The sequence below is a fragment of the Euleptes europaea genome, chromosome 11, assembly GCF_029931775.1.
Source record: "Euleptes europaea isolate rEulEur1 chromosome 11, rEulEur1.hap1, whole genome shotgun sequence".
NCBI lineage: Eukaryota > Metazoa > Chordata > Lepidosauria > Squamata > Sphaerodactylidae > Euleptes > Euleptes europaea.
The window spans coordinates 74,631,430-74,648,132 of NC_079322.1; the positions used below are offsets into that span (position 1 = coordinate 74,631,430).

General features: G+C 51.0%; 1 protein-coding gene across 1 annotated transcript in view; it reads left to right on the forward strand.

Annotated features, from left to right (window-relative positions):
* Positions 1–16,703, forward strand: part of MINDY4 (MINDY lysine 48 deubiquitinase 4) — a 74,188-nt gene that overhangs the window by 48,222 nt on the left and 9,263 nt on the right. Inside the window, exons 14-15 of the mRNA XM_056857137.1 lie at positions 8,526–8,589; positions 10,997–11,158. Of these exons, the coding sequence (XP_056713115.1) occupies positions 8,526–8,589; positions 10,997–11,158 (226 nt within the window). The remainder of the gene's footprint in view (positions 1–8,525; positions 8,590–10,996; positions 11,159–16,703) is intronic.

The following is a 16,703-nucleotide window of genomic DNA, read 5'->3' on the forward strand; positions in this document are numbered from 1 at the left end:
GTGAAAGGCAGCTGTCGGGCCTCCTATAACGTCCTTCGGTGCAGCTCCAGATTCCCACACCGTTTGCACCCGGGGATGGAATTAGAACTTCCTGCTATTGTCCCGACTGTGTGTCCCAAAGCCCCGAACTGACGCATATCACTGGTTTCGAGCAAGATTTCCAAGGTGTCCGATTGTTCCTACAGCTGAAAAGCTGTGAGAGATCCCCCTCTCTGAGTTTGCTTCTCCAAATCAGTTGCTCAGACGTTGATACAGAAACAATAGATTTATTGAAGCCTTCAGGAGATGAGACAGGCACAGGTAGAAAGTTGCAAGTGAGGGGCTATACGGGTTTACAGAATATATTGACTCCAGGGCACTGGGGCACTGGGGTTCACACTTATTGTTATGGGAAGTTACAAGCTTGGCATAATACAAAACATCAGACGGATCCCAGGAAGTCTGGTGCGGCTATCACACTTCCAAGGCCGCACCGGCCTGAGGGAGTACTGGCAGGAAGAACAGCGGGGGGGGAAGATACATGGGCCATCAGGCCTGGCGCCTGAGACCAGAAGGTGTGAACTGCTTTTACGAGTTCACTGATAACACCGCAGGTGATGGAAAGCAGAGACACAAAGACAGAGACCCTCACATTCTGCCCCCCTTAAGGCCCCCCTCCGAGAGGACGAGGCTTATCGGGATAAGCGAGGTGGAATTCTCGGACCAAGCGAGGAGCTGCCATGTGGGGTGCGGCCACCCATTCGTCATGAGCGGAGCCAAGGTTTTTCCAGCGAACAAAGTAAAACAGTTTCCCTTTCTTCCATTTGGAATCTAAAACCTTGGATATTTCCAAATGGGTATCCCCTCCTACTACGGTAGGAATCTCATGAGCGGGAGGGGGGTGGAACTGGGGAGCTGCTACATAAGGTTTGAGGAGGCTTATATGGAAGACTGGATGAACTCCCTTGAGAGTCTTAGGGAGACTCAGTTCCACGGTAACCTCGTTGATTACTCTGGTAATGGGGAAAGGTCCTACATAACGGTCGCTCAGTTTTTTGCAGGGGCGAAGAGAGCGGAGGTTTTTGGTGGACAGATAGACTTGCTCCCCCACCTTGAGTTCCCATCCCGGAGACCGGTGTTTGTCTGCTTGTTCCTTGTACTTGCTTTTTGCCCTTTCCAGATTTTTGAGCAACCATGGCCAGGTGGATTTAACCACCTGAATCCACTCCTGAAGATCAGGGGTAGACTGGAGCTCTGGCGAGACGGGGGCAGAACCGAAAGGGCCAAAATCCGTCCCGTATATAACTTGGAAGGGACTAAAGCCGGTAGAGGAATGAGGCGCATTGTTGTACGCATATTCGGCAAATGGCAGCAGGTCGACCCAGTCGTCCTGGTGGAAATTTACATAGCAACGCAAATAACATTCTACTACCGCATTTACTCGTTCCGTTTGACCATCCGTTTGGGGGTGATAGGCGGAAGAAAGGCCCTGTTCCTCCACTCCCATTAACTTTAGGAAAGCCCGCCAGAATTTGGCAACAAACTGGACCCCCCGGTCGGAGAGGACCTTCCTCGGGATCGAGTGTAGCCTGAGGACGTGCGTGATGAACAGTTTAGCTAAGCCCTGGGCTGAAGGAAGACCTGCACATGGAACGAAATGAACCTGTTTGGAAAAGAGGTCTGTGATAACCCAGAGAACCGTTTTCCCCCGACTTGGAGGTAGGTCGGTGATAAAATCCATGGCGATGATTTCCCAGGGACGGGAGGGGTTCTCAAGCGGTTTGAGAAGCCCCGGGGGTTTTCCCATCCGTTTCTTGGCTGTGGCGCAGGTGGGGCAGCTGCGCACATACAACTCTACATCAGATCTCATACCGGGCCACCAGAATTGCCTTCGAACCAGGTGAAGCGTTTTTATGAAACCAAAATGACCCGCTAGCCTGGCCCCATGTACAAGTCCCAATACTTCTTTGCGAAGGGAAGATGGGACATATAGTTTCCCCCCTTGCACCCACCAAGTGTTGGTACGTTCCAAGCCAGTGGGGAGGAGATGGTGCTCCTCCTCCTGTAAGGAGGCGTCCCGGAGTCGCTGTTGGAATGCTTCCGGGATACCTTTGAGCGTAGGGGGGGTCTCCGGTTGGCGGGCTTGGGATCGGGTGGTGACGGCCAAGCCAGGGACTTCCCCTCGCTGTTCGGGAGTGAACAGGGAGTCGACGGGGCGATCGAAATCGTTGCGATACTGGGGAAGTCGTGACAAAGCATCAGCTAGGGCATTCTCTTTGCCAGGGACATGTTTGAGGGTGAACCGGAATTTTGCAAAAAATTGGGCCCACCGAATTTGTTTGGCATTGAGTTTTCTAGCTCCCTTGAGAGCCTCAAGATTCTTGTGATCTGTGCACACTTCGAACGGCAGCTCGGCCCCCTCCAAGAAGTGTCTCCATATGGTAAGGGCATGTTTGACCGCTGCTGCCTCCTTCTCCCAAATGGCCCAGTTGATTTCGGACTGGGAAAACTTCTTGGAGAAGTAGGCGCACGGCCTCAACCGTCCCCCCTCATCCCTCTGCAATAGGGCCCCGCCCATGGCTACATCCGAGGCATCCACCTGCACCACGAAGGGCTTGGTGCAATCCGGGTGAGCCAAAACGGGTTCGGATGAAAAAAGTAGCTTTAAACGTTCAAAAGCTTGCTGGCACTGGGGAGACCATTGCAGACGGGCTGAGGGGAGTGCGGCGCTAGCCCCCCTGTCCTTAGTACGCAACAGGGCAGTGAGGGGAAGCGCAACTTGGGCAAAGTTGGGAATGAAATTCCGGTAAAAGTTGGCAAACCCCAAAAACTGTTGAAGTTGGCGGCGGGTAGTGGGGGTTTCCCAGTCCCGCACCGCCTGGACCTTGGCGGGGTCCATTTCCAACCCTTGGTGGGAAATCACATACCCCAGAAATGTAATAGAAGGTTGGTGGAATTCACACTTGGACACCTTAGCATACAGTTTGTGCTCCCGCAGCCGCTGGAGCACTTCTCGCACTAGGCGCACATGTTCTTCCATGGTCTCAGAGTAAATAAGAATGTCATCGAGAAATACCACCACCCCCCGAAACAGTAAATCATGCAAAACTTCATTAATTAATTGCATAAAGACACTCGGAGCCCCCGAAAGTCCGAACGGCATGACCAGGTACTCAAACATCCCAAAACAACTGGAAAAGGCCGTTTTGGGTTCGTCTCCTTCTTTGATGCGAATGCGGTGGTAGGCTTCTACCAAGTCCAGTTTGGTGAAGATTCGGCCCTCCTTTAATTGTGCTAGAAGGTCAGGAATAAGAGGGAGGGGGTAAGCATTAGACTGGGTGACTGCGTTCAGTCTGCGAAAGTCAATACACAGTCTTAAATCTCCCGTCTTTTTCTTTACAAAGAAAGCTGGGGCTGAATAAGGAGCCTTGGAGGGGCGTATGAAACCCCTCGCCAGATTGACATCCAGATAGTCTCGCAATACAGTCTTTTCACTAGGGCTCATGGGGTAAACCTTTCCCTTAGACAGTTTGCCTTCCCCAACAATCTCGATGGCACAGTCCGTTTCTCTGTGGGGAGGCAGTTCGTCGCACTCTCTAACATCGAAAACATCAGTAAACTGCGAGTACTCAGAGGGTAATTGAGGAGAGACTGGGGCGGGGGACCCTACCAGTGCGGCGGCTGGAGTTCTGAGTACCCGTTCCTTGTCATGCAACCCACAGGGGTTTTCGGGGAAGGAAAGCACTCGTTTAACCCAATCAATGGAGGGATTGTGTCCCCTTAACCAGTTCATCCCTAACACCACAGGGGTTACAATAGGGGCGATGGTGAAATACAACCGTTCCCAATGTTCCCCCACGGACATAATCACGGCTGCAGTTCTGTGGGTCACAGGGCCCCGTTTAAAGTCACTCCCGTCCATTTGGGAAAAACGGAGGGGTCCCGGAAGCCGCTTGCGCCGGACACCCAACTTCTTGGCAGTTTCCTCATTTATCATGGTGCGGGCACACCCCGAGTCGACCAACGCGGGGACCTCTAACGGGGGACCCCCTTTGGGTAGGGACAGATGAACACGCACAAATACATTGTCCTCTTGGGCGCTTACCATCGGTGGAGCTCCTTGCACAACGATAGGGACGGTCTGCTGCGGAGCCCCCTCTACAGCAGACCGACGGCGTTTTTTGCCGGCTGTTCCCACTCTTCCTCCTCGCTGGAAGAGGGGGACGGGGTGGTGGCTTCCGGGGAGCCGTCCGAATCAAAGACGGTATTTGTAATCCGGGACCCCGATGGGATCGTAGAGTCGGATGCCCCATCCTGGGGGCGCGCGTGGAGAGCGGAGGGTGCGCCGGAGCGCCGGCTCAGTGGTCCACTTCTGCGGCGAGGCTGGCTGTCGGCGGCCGGTTTCGTCGGCTCGGCCTGGGTTTGGCGGGGGGGGGTCGGACGGCCTGAGCGAGAGGGGCATTGCGATGCAAAGTGACCCTTTCCCCCGCAGATCAGGCAGACGCCGGCCTCGAACCGCTTGCGGCGTTCCGCGGCCGAGAGACCCCCGCCACCCCCTTGCCGGAGTTCCCGGCCACGGTCACCTCGGGGCCTGGGGTCTCGCCCAAGCCGTTGCTTGGACAAGTTCAGGAGTTGTTTGCGATTCTCGATGTCAGCAGCATGGCGAACCCAACCTTCCACATCCGGGGGGTTCCCTTGCATGAAGGCCCAATGTTGGAGGTCTGGGTTGAGACCCTCCCTGAAACATTGTACCAAGGTAGCTTCACTCCAGTCCAGAATTCGGCTAGCCAGTGACTGGAACTCACTTGCATACTGCGCCACCGACTTAGTCCCTTGGCGCAGTTGCATCAGGGAGGCTTTAGCCCGCTCACCCAGAGTCGGGTCCTCAAAACGGTTTCGGAGTGCTACCATGAACTCGTCCAGGGTTCGCAGCACCGGCGAGCGGAGTTCATACTGCAACACCATCCAGGCAGCCGCCTCCCCTTGCAGTAAGGACGCCACGTACTGCACCCGGGACTCCTCAGAAACGAAGGTTCGGCCTTGTTCCCGCATAAAAATGTCTACTTGGACCATAAAAAAGGTCAACTGGTCTCCCGACCCGTCATACGTGACTTTCAGGTCCCGACGGGCCGGGGGGGCAGGGGTTGCGGGCGGAACTACCGGCGCCCCGTCTGGGGGAGCACCGGCTGGAGGTTGCAACTTCAGCGCATCTAGGGTCGTGGCCATCTCACCCATTACGCGTTGCATGATCTCCATCTGCTCCTGCATAGCCCGGCGGTCTTCCTGCCACTGCTTTCGTTCTTCCTCCATGAGGGCCTCTTTGCGGGCCGGGTCCCCTTCGAGTCCCGTGCTGGGGAAGGCCAACCGGCGATCCTTCGCCGCAGTCCGCGAGAGCGACCAGCCCTTGGGAGAGTCCAGCCAATAAGTAAGCCCCCGGGGACGTCCGTCCCGATCTTGGTCGGGTGCGCGACCCTCCGGTTTCTTTGGCTTGGCTCCCTCCTCCTTCGGGTCCGGCTTCTCCGGCTCGTCCGGTTCCTTGGGGGCATCGGGGTTAGGGATGGTGTCCTCGTCGGCTGACATTCTGTCCAAAGCGGTACAGCTGCAGTCCGAGAGGCAATGACTTGCAACTTAATGTGAGAGATCCCCCTCTCTGAGTTTGCTTCTCCAAATCAGTTGCTCAGACGTTGATACAGAAACAATAGATTTATTGAAGCCTTCAGGAGATGAGACAGGCACAGGTAGAAAGTTGCAAGTGAGGGGCTATACGGGTTTACAGAATATATTGACTCCAGGGCACTGGGGCACTGGGGTTCACACTTATTGTTATGGGAAGTTACAAGCTTGGCATAATACAAAACATCAGACGGATCCCAGGAAGTCTGGTGCGGCTATCACACTTCCAAGGCCGCACCGGCCTGAGGGAGTACTGGCAGGAAGAACAGCGGGGGGGGAAGATACATGGGCCATCAGGCCTGGCGCCTGAGACCAGAAGGTGTGAACTGCTTTTACGAGTTCACTGATAACACCGCAGGTGATGGAAAGCAGAGACACAAAGACAGAGACCCTCACAAAAGCGACCAGTGGCCCATAAAATGGGTATGTGCTCCAGCTTTTCAGGAAAGCATCTTTGCACTTTAAAATAACTAATGAAACACAAACGTAATTATTAAGATATTGAGAGGGGTGGACTTTTTTAAAAAATTAGGTGCTAAGAAAGTGTTTGGTCCTCCCAGCTGCCTAGATGCTGTCCACATATTTTTCGTTTTGGTTAAACAAAAAAACAACCAACATGATTCTTTGGTTGTCTTCTTACAGAGTTTTTTTTTTTTTTTTTAATGTGGATTCTAATATTCGACTTTCTAGAGACGGTATTCTATTCAAATCCGACTTAAACCACTCGAATCCCCCCTTTTGACTCAATCATTGGAAATATATAAAAATCATGTGGCTTTCTTCCACCCTTGGTCCATCACAGTCAGTATTGTCTACTCAGACTGGCAGCAGCTCTTCAGGGTCTCAGGCAGGGGTCTTTCACATCACCTACTTGCCTAGACCATTTAACTGGAGATGCCGGGGATTGAACCTGGGGCCTTCTGCATGCCAAGCAGATGCTCTATCACTGAGCCACAGCCGCTCCCCTGGAGCCTTCCACTGCCACAAGAAGAAGAGTTGGTTTTTATATGCTGGCTTTCTCTACCACTTAAGGAATCAAACTGGCTTACAATCACCTTCCCTTCCCCTCCCCACAACAGACACCCTGTGGGGTAGGTAGGGCTGAGAGAGTGTGACTAGCCCAAGGTCACCCAGCTGGCTTCATGTGTAGGAGTGGGGAAACAAATCCAGTTCACCAGATCAGCCTCCGCTGCTCATGTGGAGGAGTGGGGAATCAAACCCGGTTCTTCAGATCAGAGTCCACCGCTCCAAACCACCGCTCTTAACCACTACACCACACTGGCTCTCCAAGGAGTCCTTTGCTGACGTAAATCTTCCTCCAGTGGGAAAAGACTTTCTACCAGTGAACAACTCCTTGTGCAACAGAAAGGATCCTGTGAACTGTATCTTGGACACCACTTGGCAAAGCTGGAAGCTTTCTTGGAGCTTCAATGGTTCTTCTGCTGGAAGAAGAGCTGTGGAAGTTGGAACAAGAGATAGATTTAAGTCCAGTTTTGTGGGGGAGCTATGACTCTGGAAAGTGTGTGTGTGTGTGTGTGTGTGTGTGTGTGTGTGTGTGTGTGTGTGTGAGAGAGAGAGAGAGAGAGAGAGAGAGAGAGAGAGAGAGAGAGAGAGAGAGAGTAAAGTAAAGTGCCATCAAGTCATAAGAACATAAGAAAGGCCCTGCTGGATCAGACCAAGGCCCATCAAGTCCAGCAGTCTGTTCACACAGTGGCCAACCAGGTGCCTCCAGGAAGCCCACAAACAAGACAACTGCAGCAGCATTGTCCTGCCTGTGTTCCACAGCACCTCATATAATAGGTGTGCTCCTCTGATCCTGGAGAGAACAGGTGTGCACCATGGCTAGTATTCATTTTGACTAGTAGCCATGGATAGCCCTATCTCCCATGAACATTTCCACTCCTCTCTTAAAGACTTCCAAGTTGGCAGCCATCACCACATCCTGGGGCAGGGAGTTCCACCATGTAACTATGCGTTGTGTAAAGAAATATTTCATTTTGTCAGTTTTGAATTGCTCACCCTCCAGCTTCAGCAGATGACCCCGCGTTCTGGTATTATGAGAGAGGGAGTTACAGCTGACTGATGGCGACCCTGTAGGGTTTTCAAGGCAAGAGTCTTACAAAGGTGGTTTTGCCATTGCCTGCCTTTGCGTTGCATCCCTGGACTTCCTCGGTGATGTCCCGTCCAAGTATTTACAGGGCTGACCTTGGTTAGCTTCCAAGATCTGATGACATCGGTCAGAGCTAGAAAGCTTATTCCTCCAAAATTTCATTGGTCTCTAAGGTGCTACTGGACTCGAATCTAGCTCTTCTACTGCAGGCCGTCATGGCTGCCTTCGGAAACTATTTCCATGAATGACCGTGGTCTTGGTATTTTCTTTCCTGACGTTTCGCCAGCAGCTGTGGCAGGCATCTTCAGAGGAGTAACACTGAAGGACAGTGTCTCTCAGTGTCAAGTGTGTAGGAAGAGTAATATATAGTCAGAAAGGGGTTGGGTTTGAGCTGAATCATTGTCCTGGCTAGGAAAGAAAATACCAAGACCACGGTCACACAGCCCAGATAACCTACAAGAACCAATGAACTCTGACCGTGAAAGCCTTCGACAATATTTCCATGAAGTTGGAAGAAGACCCCTTTGGCTGGAGCCAATCTCCAGATGTTGCTGGGACCTTGTGTTCCTGTCGTGCTCGGCGTTTTCTCTCTCTGCGTAATTTTATAGACACCAATTTGAAGATCTCTGCCTTGCCATAAGTCAAAGCCTGCATTTTCTCCAGCACGGTGAAAAGCAGACTTGCCCGTACGTTACTGGCAACACATCTCACAAGAATGGGTTTCGAGTCAACTTCACTTACACCGTATCCTGTTCTCTTTCAGAGTTCGAGGGGATTTCGATGTGATCACGAACCGACTGATTGGCGCGCACGGATACTGTACGCAGGTAAACGGAGGTGTTTGTAAGGTTGTCAAAACGTACATCGGGGGTCCCTAAACCTTTTGAGCCTGCGGGCACCCTTCAAATTCTGACGGATCATTGTGGGTCCAACCACAAGACGGCTGCCGCAAGAGGCGGAGCCAACCATAGAATGGCGGCCACAGCTTATCTTCGGTCACAAAGTGAAGATCCTTGCTCTGTGGTGGCAGATGCTATCAAAGCAAGCTTTTAAAAAAATCTGCAGGGCCAATCGAATCTCCAAAAGCCAAACAGAAGCCTTGCTGGGCATAAGCCCCATCAGCCCCCACCCACTTTCTAAAAACACTTGGTGGGTGCCAGGTAGGGTTGCCAACCTCCAGGTGGTGGCTGGAGATCTCCTGCTATTACAACTGATCTCCAGCCCTGGAGAAAATGGCCGCTTTGGTCATTGGACTCTATGGCACTGAAGTCCCTCCCCAAACCCTGCCCTCCTCAGGCTCCACCCCCAAAATCTCCAGGTATTTCCCAGCCTGGAGCTGGCAACCCTAGTGCCAGGAAAGGTGTTGATGGGCCCCATGGAGCTCATGGGCACCATGGTGGGGATCCCGATGTATAGGGTTGCCACCACCTCTGGGTTGGGAAATACCTGGAGATTTTGGGGGTGGAGCCCGAGGGTTTGGGGAAGGGAGGGACGTTAACGGGGTATAATGCCACAGAGTCTACCGTCCAAAGTGGCCATTTTCTCCAGCTGAAATTATCTCTGTCGCCTGGAGATCAGTTGTAATAGCGGGAGATCTCCAGCCACCACCTGGACGTTAAGCAAAACAAAAACAAGGGCACCTCCGTGCCTATACCTTCAAGGTTTGGAAATTAGCACAGGTAAAAGGTACACAAATGCACAGAGCCAAGTTATAGCATACAAGTATATAATACGTGATAAAGCCAAAGGACAAACAATGTGTGACAATTAAACCTAACAGGGTGTGACTAATATATACATTAAAGCACAAGAATCACAGTGTAATTTCACAGGGGAAAATGTCCTCTTCTTAATGTTTCAAAGATGATCAGTTCCATAGGATATCCCTTAGGTATAAATCCAAAAGATGGGGGACGGCCGTTTCACCTTGGTTTCTTCAGCCCCATATATATCATCTATTCCATAGTATTCCAAAATATTACAAAGTCCACTAAGGTTCAATATTAAGCCACAGCAATGTCAACAGGTTCCCTTGGGATACTAGGGAATCTAGTATCCCAATCTAGTATCCCAAGGGAACCTGTTGACATTGCTGTGGCTTAATATTGAACCTTAGTGGACTTTGTAATATTTTGGAATACTATGGAATAGATGATATATATGGGGCTGAAGAAACCAAGGTGAAACGGCCGTCCCCCATCTTTTGGATTTATACCTAAGGGATATCCTATGGAACTGATAATCTTTGAAACATTAAGAAGAGGACATTTTTCCCTGTGAAATTACACTGTGATTCTTGTGCTTTAATGTATATATTAGTCACACACTGTTAGGTTTAATTGTCACACATTGTTTGTCCTTTGGCTTTATCACGTATTATATACTTGTATGCTATAACTTGGCTCTGTGCATTTGTGTACCTTTTACCTGTACCACCTGGACGTTGGCAGCCCTAATGATGTACATGCACCATCCAGTGAAGTTATTTATCTAAAAGTGATGAGAAAAGGCAGCAATGGTTCAAGGGATAGCTTTTTACATGCAAGAAGCTTTTTACATGGAGAAGCACTAAACAATGTGACTCTTCCCTCTGTTGTCGGCTGTGGTACAGCGCAGTTTATGGCTCCACCCTCTCGTCCCTCTCTGCCTGTGTACACAACCAGGCCTAAGAGTCCATAGGTTCCCTTCATTTCCAGACATAGTACTGGTAGGGTTGCCAACCTCCAGGTAGTCGCTGGAGATCTCCCGCTAGTACAACCGATCTCCAGCCGATAGAGATCACTTCCCCTGGAGAAAATGGCAGCTTTGGCAAGTGGACTCTATGGCATTGAAGTCCTTCCCTTCCCCAAACCCCGCCCTCCTCAGGCTCCACCTCCAACATCTCCAGGTAATTCCCAACCCGGAGCTGGCAGCCCTAGGTGCTGGACTGGCACCCAAGTTTTTAAAAGGCAATATGAGGGCCAGCTAGGGTTGCCAACCTCCAGGTACTAGCTGGAGATCTTCTGCTATTACAACCAATCTCCAGCCAATAGAGATCAGTTCACCTGGAGAAAACGGCCGCTTTGGCCATTGGACTCTATGGCATTGAAGTCCCTCCCCAAACCCTGCCCTCCTCAGGCTCTGCCCTAAAAACCTTTCACCAGTGGCGAAGAGGGACCTGGCAACCCTAGGGCCAGCCCATTCTCACTGGGCCAAAGTCCATTGCTAGAAAGCCTTTCCTTTCATTGAATCCAGGAGCTGGTGAACCTACTGCTGACGGGCAAAGCCGTGTCCAACGTTTTCAACGATCTCGTCGAGCTGGACTCCGGGAACGGCCACACCACGGCTTTAAAAGGCATCTCCGGACGGAGTGACCTCGGCTTGCTGTCCCTCTTTGAGCACTACGACGTCTGCCAGGTATGCGCTCAAACGCTTCCGGCATCAGGGGGAAGAAGTAACTCATCAAAATGAAGTTTGATGCTTGAAGGGCAACCCACTGTGGCTGGGAGCCTCGACTGCGGTGCCCACCAACACCGTTTCTGGTGCCTATCGGGTGGTTTTAAAAGTGGGCGGGGAGGGCTTTTGCCCAGCGGGGCTTCTCGTTGGCTTTTAGAGATCTGATTGGGGTGCAGATTGTCAGAAAGCTGCTTCCGCAGCGGCCCCCACCACAGCACAAGGATCTTCACCGTGGGACTGAAGATAAGCTGTGTGTCTGCAAGGAAGTATTGTTTAAACAATACGTTCATTTTAAAAGGCATCCTGTTATAATAGAGCTTCTGCCTGAAATGTGGAAGAGGTATTGCTAGAGTTACGCGTGACCTCACCAGCCTGTGTCAGAATTCCAGGTTGGAAACCTCTGCTCTGTGGTTTACTATTCGCCTGATCCTCTGCCAACTTGAGGCAAAGAAGCCCTCTAAGATCAGAGCCCCACAATAACTTTCTTTTTTGGGGGAGGGGAATCAACACGCAGTGTTGACCTGTTTTGGCATGCTTCTAGAAAGCAGCAACTTAGCACACCAGTAACTCAGGATTGCAGCTTCAGCCCATTTGAGATGTTTGCAAGGAGAGTGTATGCGGGTATGATTGGGGTAGGAATGCCAGCCTCCAGCTCATCTCCAGACTACAGAGATCAGTTCCCCTGGAGAAAAAAAATGCTTTGGAGGGTGGGAACTATGGCATTGTACCCCATCGAGGTCCCTGACCTCCCCAGGCTCCAACTCCAAATCTCCAGGAGTTTCCCAGCCTGGATCTGGAAACCCTACACCCCCCTCCCTTACTAGTGGCCGAGGGGACCTGGCAACCCTGGTCTAGACAATGTGCTAATGCTATGTCTTCTACTCCGTTAAACTCACCTTTTCATTTGTCGTCTATCTCTTGACAATACGGGAAGAAGAAAGCAATAGGGTAAGGCCCGGAGCAATTTTGAGACCGAGCTAGCGGTAGTTTGGGAGAAGTTGGGATCATCTGGGGGCAAAGATGTTCGTGCAAAGTATTTTTTTAAACGTCTTTCATTTCATCTGCCTCCTTTGGTCTCTCTCAAGCCCATTAAATACGCGATGGGTCTTGCGGGAACAATCAGCATCAGCTCTGAGCCCACAGATTCGGGAGGAGCCGGGGAATATTGCTACACCCCAAAAGATCCCTGCCAAGAACAGGCTCTCGTCGGCTTTAAAACACATGTGAATCGTTGGGCCAAAGGCTTCCAAGATAAGCCAGTTTAGATCTCCTCTGAGCTCACCTTTTATGGAGGGCGGATTCAGAGTTGAACTTCTGTCTTTTTTGTGTGCCCTCGGTCGACCCTTATTCGTAGAAGTGACGTGCGTTGTAACCATAAGGGCTAGAGCAGGGTTGTCAAACATAAGGCCCATGGGCCAGCTCCAGCTCCTTGAGAGCTCTTATCTGGCCTGTGAACCAGCTGAGGCAGCCCCCCCCTCTCGATCTGGGCTGGCAAGGCATGGCCCGGCCCGACCAAGTGGCATTTATGTCATACCTGGCCCTCGTAACGAGTTCGACACCCCTGGGCGAGAGTGTTTCTTTTAACAGGAAAGATAATGCACAGGATAAATTCGTAAGGTTGCCAACTCCAAGAGATTTGGGAGTGGGCCCTAGGGAGTGTAGGGAGGGGAGGGACCTCAGTGGGGTATAGTGCCCTAGAGGAGCCCTTGGGGAGGGGCCGTGGCTCAGTGGTAGAGCATCTGCTTGGCATGCAGAAGGTCCCAGGTTCAATCCCCGGCATCTCCAGTTAAAGGGACTAGGCAAGCAGGTGATGTGAAAGACCCCTGCCTGAGACCCTGGAGAGCCATTGCCGGTCTGAGTAGACAATACTTTGATGGATCAAGGGTCTGATTCAGTATAAGGCAGCTTCATGTGTATGCATGTGTTCATGTGAGTCCACCCTCCCAAGCAGCTGTTGTCTCCAGGAGAACTGGTCTCTGTCCTCTGGAGATGAGTTGTAATTCCAGGATGTTGTGATGACTGCCAACTTAGAAGGCTTTAAGAAGGGAGTGGACATGTTCATGGAGGAGAGGGGTCTCCCTGGCTACCAGTCAAAATGAATACTAGCCACGTTGCACACCTATTCTCTCTAGTTATCAGAGGAGCTTGCCTATTATACTAGGTGCTGTGGGACACAGGCAGGGCAATGCTGCTGCAGTCGTCTTGCTTGTGGGCTTCCTAGAGGCAACTGGTTGGCCACTGTGTGTGAACAGGCTGCTGGACTTGATGGGCCTCGGTCTGATCCAGCAGGGCCTTTCTTGCGTTCTTATGGATATCTAGGCCCCATCTGGAAGTTGGCAACCCTGTGAATCCAGCCGTCAATTAAACGTGGGTGGCGGCGTGGTGCCACCCTGCCAGCACGCGACTGTGCCTGCTCAGCAGATCCTCACCAGCTACAAAAAGTGCTGCGCAAATCACAAATAACTGTTCACAAGGGGCCTCTCCGGGAATTGGAGCTCTGCAAAGAGTGATGGCTCTTAATCGCTTGCAGACGGCATTTCAGCGGTGCCTGCTTTACCCTCCTTAGCGAAACTCCCCATGCGGAGCAACCAGTTTCTCTGATTGAGACCATCTGCCCGCCACTGAACGAGGGAGTTCTCAGGTCTCCAAATGTACCACAGTGCATGCCTGGGGCGGGGTGAAAGGGAAATATAATTCCTCTGGATCTCCTGAGGCTTGGTCCAGAATCAAGGGCCGCCGTCTCCTCTTGGCGGTAGATGCAGAGAAGCCCTTTGTGTTCTTTGCATCCCCCATTGGCACGGAACCCAAACCTTTGGAATGATCCTTTTCTCTCTCACCCCACCACTCCAGGGCGATTTCCCCTGCCCAACATTTCAGTAAATATACCCCGTCAGCATCCAATTACTTTGCAGCTGTCTAAGTGGTAACCGAGCGTGGAAAAAACAAGTCGAGAGAGACAGACGGGGGGGGGAATCCCAAATGTCGTTTCTGGTGAACGGGGAGAGATGGAAACATCTCTTTGCGCCTTCCGAAGAGTGTTCCTTTTTCATTCTATAATTTCTGTTCCGGGGTGTTTGCAAGCGGGCGAAGAATCGGACGGTTTGTTCACATCAGGATGGCAAATTTAGCTCTCTGCCCCAGCGTTTGGGTGGTTGAGGTGCCATTATGGCTTCTAGCTCCCGGTAGTGCCTCGACCATGCATGGGATTTCAAATAAGAAGAAGAGGAAGAGGAGGAGGAGGAGTTGGTTTTTATATGCCGACTTTCTCTACCACTTAAGGGAGACTCAAACTGGCTTACAATCCCCTTCCCTTCCCCTCCCCACAACAGACACCCTGGGAGGTAGGTGGGGTTGAGAGAGCTCTAACAGAGCTGTGACTTGCCCAAGGTCACCCAGCTGGCTTCGTGTGGAGGAGTGGGGAATCAAATCCAGTTCACCAGATTAGCCTCCGCCACTCATGTGGAGGAGTGGGGAATCAAACCCGGTTCTCCAGATCAAGCTCCAAACCACCACTCTTAACCACTTCACCACATTGTGATTTGCCATTGCCTGCCTCCTTGTCATGACGCTGGTATTCCTTGGAGGAATCCAAATACTAGTCAGGACTGACCCTGCTAAGCCTCTGAGATCTGAAGAGATCAGGCTAGCCTGAGATATCCAGGTCAGGGGAGACTGCCTGCTTAGTTACTAGCATTTGAAAGGAAACAAATAACGTCTTTAAATGACATATTGTTTCCCTTTTAAAATGCTAATAGCAGAGCAGGGAAGCCAATTTCAAATACCCAGACAGGGTGGAGGTTGAATGATTACTCCTCTCTTCCTTATAAGCATGGTCCCAAGGCAAATTGAGGCTGCGCAATCCTGCAATTTGAATTTTATGGATTGAATAAGAGTTGTCGATATGCCGATTTTCTCTACCTTTTAAGGAGAATCAAACCGGCTTGCATTCTTCTTCCCATCTGCTCCCCACAACAGACACCTTGTGAGGTAGATGGGGCTGAGAAAGTTTGGAGAGAACTGTGACCAGCCCAATTCACAGTGGGTAGCCGTGTTAGTCTGTCTGCAGTAGTAGAAAAGAGCAAGAGTCCAGAAAAGAGCATGAGACTAGCCCAAAGTCACCCAGCAGGCTTCACGTGGAGGAGTGGGGAAACCAACCCCGGTCCTCTGGATTAGCGTCCACTGCTCATGTAGAGGAGTGGGGAATTGAACCCAGTTCTCCAGATTAGAGTCCACCGCTCTTAACAACTACACCATGCTGGCAGAGATGTAGGACTGTTTGCCCCTTAGCAGGAGATGAGGATCTATGCCTTGCACTTTCTCACTGCGGTGCCTCTCAATGCATGCCACATGCTAGAAAACAACAACAACAACAACAACACAACATGCGAATCGGTTGATTGTCCAGATTCTCCCTTAACATCTGGCCTCCTGGCTTGGATTCTGCCACTCTGCCCAGCCAATGTTGAAGCCTTCCCCCATTCTAAGAGGCCTTCCACTGATGGAAGTGGCCCCTCTATTTCACGTCTCCCACGTCTTTTAAAAACTTGCAAGCGTTCACAGAGCAGCTTGACTGACCTTTATGTTTCTTTTCGAACGTGGCCCATCAAGTCCAGCAGTCTGTTCGCACAGTGGCCAACCAGGTCCCTCTAAGGAAGCCCACAAACAAGACGACTGCAGCAGCACCATCCTGCCTGTGTTCCACAGCAGCTCATATAACAGGCATGCTCCTTCTGATCCTAGAGAGAATAGGTGTGCATCATGACTAGTATCCATTTAGCCAAGAATAGCCCTATCCACACTTGCCTTTCTACGTCACACAACCAAACATTCGGAGGTGAAATTATAAATCAGTTTTGTACTACTTCTGAGGATCGCCCAGGGACACTGCATTAAAAACCATTGCTGAAGATACTGGGCACCACAACTGAAATTTCTAGGATTTCTCAAGCCCTGCCTTAATCCCGAAACACACAAGGAGGGGACCGTTTCCCTGCAATTTTGCCCTGAGCTGCTCCAGTAACATCGGCAGAGATTGGCTTAACAATGTGGCGCCTTCCCACGCTGTTGTCACCGAAAGAGCCACATGAGGCCAACGTGTCTGCTCCACAGATAACACCACAGTAGCATGAGGCTAGTCCACAAGGAAGCACTTCCCACGCCATTCCAAGAATGTACAAAATGGGCCTTACCATTTTGATGACATAGTGTCATCTCCTGATCATGCCAGAAGCATTATATAAATAAAAACCCACTTCCCCACGGTTCTTGCATTGTGACAGTTAGATAACCGTATTCTACCCTCTTCTGCCTCTGCTGTTTACTATTTTTAAAGTCCATTGTTCCACACAATGGTTGGTTTGTTTGTCTGAGGAATTCTTGAGTTGAGAACAGAGGCCCAAAGTTATAAATGTGCCACCGAAAAAAAAGCAGATCTCAATGGGAATGATGACATCACCATAAGGATCTATTTATCAGTGCATGCACATGGTGGCATTTTGGAAATCAA